This window comes from Rhincodon typus, unplaced genomic scaffold (assembly GCF_021869965.1).
Source record: "Rhincodon typus isolate 14 unplaced genomic scaffold, sRhiTyp1.1 hic_rhity00011741, whole genome shotgun sequence".
NCBI classification, from domain to species: Eukaryota; Metazoa; Chordata; class Chondrichthyes; order Orectolobiformes; family Rhincodontidae; genus Rhincodon; species Rhincodon typus.
In genome coordinates this window covers 1-6998 of record NW_025977379.1, presented here as the reverse complement: position 1 = coordinate 6998, position 6998 = coordinate 1, and the positions used below count along the sequence as shown (strand labels likewise).

The 6998-nt window shown below is 43.2% G+C and overlaps 1 protein-coding gene across 2 annotated transcripts; it reads right to left on the bottom strand.

The window, feature by feature from the left end:
• Positions 1 to 1421: 1421 nt before the first annotated feature.
• Positions 1422 to 6268, bottom strand: atp5mc1 (ATP synthase membrane subunit c locus 1). 2 transcript variants are annotated; one of them, XM_020519047.2, is made up of 5 exons: positions 6183 to 6268; positions 5203 to 5252; positions 4650 to 4727; positions 3057 to 3247; positions 1422 to 1709 (listed from the first exon to the last, which is right to left on the bottom strand). In XM_020519047.2, the coding sequence occupies exons 2-5, from the start codon at positions 5242 to 5244 to the stop codon at positions 1595 to 1597; spliced, it is 426 nt and encodes a 141-aa protein (XP_020374636.1). In that variant the 5' UTR covers positions 5245 to 5252; positions 6183 to 6268; the 3' UTR covers positions 1422 to 1594. The 2 variants fall into 2 exon arrangements, with proteins under 2 accessions (XP_020374636.1, XP_020374638.1); XM_020519049.2 differs by having other exon boundaries at positions 6101 to 6188.
• Between the last annotated feature and the right edge of the window lie 730 nt (positions 6269 to 6998).

Genomic DNA, 6998 nt, shown 5'->3' with positions numbered 1-6998 from the left:
CAGCATCATAGGAGCAGAAGGGTCTAGGCCCGAAACGTCAGCATTTCTGATGAAGAGTCTAGGCCCGAAACGTCAGCCCTTCTGCTCCTATGATGCTGCTGGGCCTGCTGTGTTCATCCAGCTCTGCACCTTGTTCTCTCGGATTCTCCAGCATCTGCAGTTCCTACTATCTCTGAGCCAAAAGGGAAGCCACTTTCAATCACAAACAAAAACTGAAATTGCTGGAAAAGGTCAGCAGGCCTGGCAGCATCTGTAAGCCACTTTTAACTTCTGCTTTGCAGATGTTACTGTACTTTACTACTTCATGAGTCTCCAGAAATTTGTGGCAGTTGCCATGGTTTCAAGTGAATGTCAAATTGAAATCTGACAATCTCCATCTCCAAAGTGACACAATCAGGGTGAAACAGCACACTGATTCATTCAGAAATGTCACTAACATCCACTTCCAGGAAAATAAAAGTAGCCCACTATAGTCTCAGAAGACTATACAGCTGCTTTCTCATTATTGTGATACACCTCCAATGGTGGTGGTTTAACAGTGACCATGCCTCAGGTGAGGGATTAAGTTGAAAAGGTGGCACCTTCGTGATAACCTCTGCAGGAATTTAAGCCAAGCTGTTGGCATCATTCTGCAATGCAAAATAACTGTCCAACCAACTGAGCTAACTGCTAACCTGACCCCTTCCATGAAAAGGTGTCCAGCAGGCTCACAGCAGCTTCATTTTCCGCCAGCATTTGGAAAATGTTGCATTTTCCTTCTCTGCATTTACTGTGTGCCAGAAGATTAAGTTCTGAGATGAATGCTTTCACTGCATTAATCATGTCAGCAAATGCTTTCTGTTTCCCTTGCAATTCACTGAAATCATGGTTGCTTTTGAAATTTTGGAATAAGGGATTAGTCAGATTCATTGCACCCTTCACAACCGTACCATGTATAAACATTGCCTTGTCTTTGGTCAGTGAGAGACTTTGATAGATGCTTCTATTGCCCCATTAGCTTTCTTGGGTGGTTTGTTTAAAGAAAATGCAGTCTCTGCAATAATTTTTAATTCACTCACTTTTCAGAATAACTGCAGATTGTTTCCCACAACACTCAAAATGTTTGTGCTCTGTTGCACTATTGTTGTTTCTTCCTGACTGCAATACATCCATAGATTAAATCAGACCACTTAGCCTTTTTACAAGAATGTACTTCACAGCATAGCACATCTGCCTTTTCATGGCTAGCCATCAAGGATAAATTATTTTCCCCATCAGAATTTAGCCAGCTTTATCACAATGATATAGATGGGGACAAAGTTAGCAAATTAGCAAGCCTGTGATAGAAAATTGTGACTTAAATCTTGCAACCCCAGTGGTTTTCCATGTTGCAGATGCCCCCATTCTCATACAAGAAAGTTTCATTAACGAGAGACAAAACATTTGTTTAACCATTTTATTCAGTGATCCCTGCTCTATTAAATCAGAGAGATCTTGCACAATTGGATTGAAAAAAAATAATCCTATTTGAATACTTCGTGGTGACAGAGACCAAAGCCACACACTACAATAATTTACTCTTCCCCAGCCATCTTCCGGATTCTCCCACAGGAATTTACATGGCAAACAGGATCAGGAAGGCAACCATCAGACAGAAGAGGCCCATAGCTTCAGACAGGGCAAATCCCAAGATCGCATAAGAGAAGAGCTGCTGTTTCAGGGAAGGGTTCCTGTAAAAGACAAAATATTCAAAATTGAATTTAACTTTCTACTATATTAACATTTCAAAACTGAGCATAGTTTGCCCAGCGAGATGATTCTTCCAGTATGTATCAAAGGCTGAACGCAATGTAATTGCTCTTTATAAGTCACTATTCAGTATTGATAACCTCAACATCCATTAGTTTAAAAGAGGGGTTCGGAATCACCTAGTGGTACTATCACTAGACCATTAATCCAGAGACCCAAGCAATATGCCGGGACCAGAGTTCAAATCCCTCATGGCAGATAGTGGAATTGAAATTCAATAAAAGTCTGGAATCAATTCAACTGCCCTACGGGCAATTAATGCTGGTCTAACAAGCAACACCCACACCCTGTGAATGAATTTAAAATGCCCTAAAGCAAGGGGACCAAAGTTGTATGCAACACTCATGAGGGGTCTCATTTAGTGCCATGCACAGTTGCAGTTACATTTCCAGAGATCCAGATGAAGTTCTGGGGGTCTGCGTTCGAATCTCACCATGGCAGACATTGGAATTTGAATTCAGTAATAATCTGAAAGTATAGTCTAATGACGACCTTAAAACCAGTGCCGATTAACAAAAATCCAACAGGTTCACTTACATCCTTTGAGAAGGATAATCTGCCATCTTTACCTGTTCTGGCCTACAAGGCCCAACAGGAAAGTGTGTGACTCAAATATCCTCTAAACAATTAGGGACTGGCAAGAAGTACTGGCATAACTAGTGATGCCCACATCCCTTGAATAATTAAAATAAAATAGACTCCCTGCTTCATGAACATGAATAAATTTGGTCAGTGTTGAGGAATTCAATGCTTCCTCCATAATTTCAGCATCAGAAGGGAATTTTCTGGGTACAGGTGTCTGCTCCAAATCTGCCTTAAACAGCTAACTTATTCTGGTAGTAGCAATAGACCTAAACAATCAAAGGAAGTTCAATCGCATTGATTTGGACAGTTGAGCCAGGCAGCAAACTGTGTAATCTGCTCCCATGTTAGATAAGGTACAGAAGACAACAGAATTGTAGTCGACTATCTGCTAAACTTCCTTCGAGAAGGATGGAATCAGCTTCCACCACCTCCAGAGGTGCAGTGTCTCAAATCCTGATCAAGTGTAAAAGTCTCATCTCCACTAATCGCTTACCAATATAGTTTTTAAATCTACACTACTAGCCAGAGGAAAAAAGCTTTTCTCCTATCAAAACCTCCCATTACTCAAAGCCTCTATAAATCTCAGTTGAACTGATCAATCTGCCTGTGCTCGAAGATTCCATGTAATTTGGTGGATCAAAAGTCAGAAGTAAAAATCTCAACCAATTTATACAGATTGTTACCTGGCATAGCCAATAATCAAGCTGCCAAATACAGTCCCGATACCAGCACCAGAGCCTGCCACTCCAACAGTGGCAGCACCGGCACCGATGAACTTAGCAGCAGTATCGATGTCTCTGGAGGTGACACTGGTCTGGAGGTCCCGCCGTCCAGTCTGCACCAGTGCATTGCCTGGTGCAGGGAGGAGCTGTGCCTGAAGAGAGAAATGGTATTTAGAGGATTTCCAAAACAAAAGCCCAAAATCTATTCCCTTTAGGTGGTTTTCCCTGTCAACGAGTGTGGTTCTGTCCTAAATTTCACCACTCTCTGTAGGTTACAGTCAGAGTTGCATCACATGCACTGCCAACTGAACTCAGAAGGAACATAACATTAACCTTTCACAGAAGTGGAAAGCATAGTCAGGATTCCAGCTCGAGCTAGTGACCCCTTCTCTAAAGCACATACTGAGTAAAATTGGAATGCAGAGACAATGTTGAAGTAATGAGTGGGGAAAGATGATAGAATTCAATACTTGCAGTGTAGTCATTCATTTTAAATTTAAGGAAATTTCAGAGCCATACAGATGGTGACAACTGAGGTCCAATGTGATTCCAAAACCTTGCAGAAATACAATTAAAGCTAAAATGGAAAGTGCTGAGTTCTCCTTCAACTCCACCTGAGTTAACATACAGTTCTAGGCACTATACTTTAGAAAAAATATAATGACCTTGTAATGAGTGCAGCACAGAATCTATTAGCAGGGTTGCAACAGTTAAAGTACAGATTAAGTAAACTAAGCTCACACAGAAGGTTAAGGGCAACATGAGTTAGGTTTTCAGGATTTGGAGATGAACTGTTTATAGAAACTTTGTCTGCTGCTGGGAAAGTCTGCAAGGAGATATAAATTCAAAACCAAAGGCTGGTACTCATACAAAAGATGGCAGAAGCATAGAACATTCTATTATACAAAAGGACTTTAGCTCAATTCATTATATATCAGAGGGAGCCAGATTTTTGCTTGACAATGTACAGGACATGGAACATGGATGCAGATCAGTTTTGATCTCACCAAATAGTAGAACAGGCCCTCAAAACTGAATGGTCTCCTGTCCCTCTCAAATGCTATTGTCTGGGTTCACTCAAGAATGTCAAAGGACTCCAAGCATTCAGGAAGTGTCCTGGCACATTACAAATTAGTGACAAAGAAAATGCAGCAGATGACCATTCAGCCCCTCCTGCCTGATCCACTATTGATTATTGCAGACCAGATTCAAAGTCCTGACCCTTGATCAACACAAAATTTAACCAACTGCTTCTAGTTTAAGTGCAACCGGATCACAACAGCAAGAGATGCAAAACAGCCCAAAAGTTAGGAGTGGATCTAAAAGACACATGTCACTTGTGGTTTGTGACAAAACTGACGAACCCAACAGAGTCATCATCTTCCTCAATTACCAAAGCTAGATATGCAGTGGACACTTGGCAATGATCTTCACCCTGACTCTGACTGTATGCTTGACCAATTTACTGTGGCCAGACAGCACTCACGTCATGCAGCCCACCATTCAATAATTAGACTTTCACAAAGTGCCACAGGATATTTCAAACAAACTTACTTGTTCATTTCTGATCTCTGGTCTGCTGTAGACCGAGACCGACACTGGCCGAAGGAATGTCCTCGAAGTGCTACGAACCTGAAACAAAAAGGGAGAGTTGCTTAAGAATCAAATCACAACCCACAGCAAAACAGGTTGGCCCTTATCAGTTCATGCATGTCATTCTCACAACTGAACTGGCCCCACATCCAAAAAAATGCACAAATACTTCACCAGTATATTACACAGGAAATCAGTTAAGTGATTATCCTAATTTTTTTTTTAAAAGACTATGAACTCCAGATGATCAGCTCTACCAAATCTAAGCAGTAGAGGCACAAGTAGCAGTATGGAGGGGGTAAGATCACACAGAACATCTATTACTGATAGTTTATATAGGAGGGGTTCATTGATGTACATTTTCCCCATTATTTGTGCATAAATACAATCTCAAAGTGACAGGCAATTGTAGTCAAGTGAAGCACAAGATAAGAGTCCAAGTTCCCCAAATACAACAAATAGCCTTAATCCAGACTCAAGGGTAGAAAATCAGCATTTTTTTGAGAATACTCACCACAGCAGGGCAGGAGACAAACTTAGCACAAGCGTACATCATGATTAGACCTTTTTAAGAAAATAAGAAAAAGATCTAGTTACAAATAAGATTACAAATCCTAATCTGCACAACAGCTGGTTTGAACTGACAGAGCTTCTAGTGCAGTGCCTTGATCTGCTATTTGCAGGCAGTGACCCAGGTAGTTGCAAATAACTAAACATGAATTTTAACCCCCATCGAAGAGATCAATAGACACATGCACAATGAGCCCAAGTGCTTCAGCACTTTAGCAAGGTGTCGTTCAGCGGGGTGACCCTTTCTGCAATCTGGAGGTCAACGCACACCAAAGGCATTAAAAGAAGAAAAACAAAAAATTCCAACACGGTCATTTTAAGAACATTCCCTTAATGAAGAAAATCAAGCGGCAGAAGGGCTTCAGAAACCCTTGGAGCATTTGCACACAGAGACTCCACTGAACCAATGCTGGAGGTCAGTGTCCAGACAGCCCCAGCAGAAAGAGAAAGGGCCCGCGGTGAAGACTGCCGTGAATTAGAGCGGATTAAAACCCATTGCAATAAACCAGGAGCAACCATTTCGAAGTTCAAATGTGGGGAAAAGATTCAGAGGCAAAGCTAACACTCTACCCGGGCCACAGAAAATACATTTCGCACGATATGTTAGGAAAAAAAACTAAGAACTATGGTTATAATCATTAATATTGGTGATTATTTGTAAAGGGAGCGCGGGTGAGCAAGGTCAGGCGAACGGGCGTGGTCCATCGTTGCTCTGAATCCGAACTCGAGGCCCGGGCTTCAAGGCCTGGCAGGCCCCAGGAATGGGACCGCCTCCCCGCGTGCTCGGTTCGAGAGTGACGCGAACAGGGCGATGCCCCACGCCGCTCCTAAGGCGGCTTTACCCGATTTCGGCCTCCAGCCGTCCCTTTTCCCTCTCTCTCGTTCGCTCTGCCGCGCTCCTCAATGGCGGCACCGCTCACTCACCTTCTCCTTAAAGTCACCTCCAACCTCGCCACAGCCGATTGGCCACTCCCTGCCACGGCAGACGGAAATCCCACCCATTTCGCCCAACCCCTCGACTTCGATTGGCCGTCCGTCCTGACCGGCACCTCGCCTAACCAATAGTAGCACATCCCGCCAAAGAGCGGGGCCGATCTGGGGCAGGAAGGAACCCCGCGGCCGCCTCCCGCCGACGCCGACTTTTACTTCCCCATCACCCCCTGGTGGCCTGGAGGATCACAGTGCCTGCAGTAGGGCTGCAATATAACCTCCTCTTAAACCTGCAAGTCAAGGTGACCTTCTTGCTGAACTAGGAGAAATTCCACTGGTGGGGAATTGCTGTCATTTATTGCCTCCAGGTTTACAGTCACCCCCATAGCGATAGGTCAGGGGTGATTAGGGAGGATACCCAGGCCTTGGAGGAGGCTGCTGAAATTCACCAGGATGAGTCTACGGGAATTTCCTCGAAGGGATTGTTAAAATCTGCAATTGCATGATGTGTTCATCCAGCTCTACACCTCGTTATCTCTAATTGCATGATCTGTCTGGTGGCAGAATCACATTCCTCAAGAGTTTTCAAAAGGCAATGGGGCATGATGAATGGTTTCTTGCAAGGTATTGGGAAAACTGGACAGTTATTTAAAGAATTATTTCAGTAAACTTGCAGCAGGTATATCAGGCTTGTTATTTTGCAGCTAATATGATGACTTGTTAGGTTAAAGTAGTGAGTTGTTTCGGCTCACTGAAAGAATGTCCTCATTTTGATCCCTGGTCAGCAGTGAGTCAATTGACCTCAGTGGG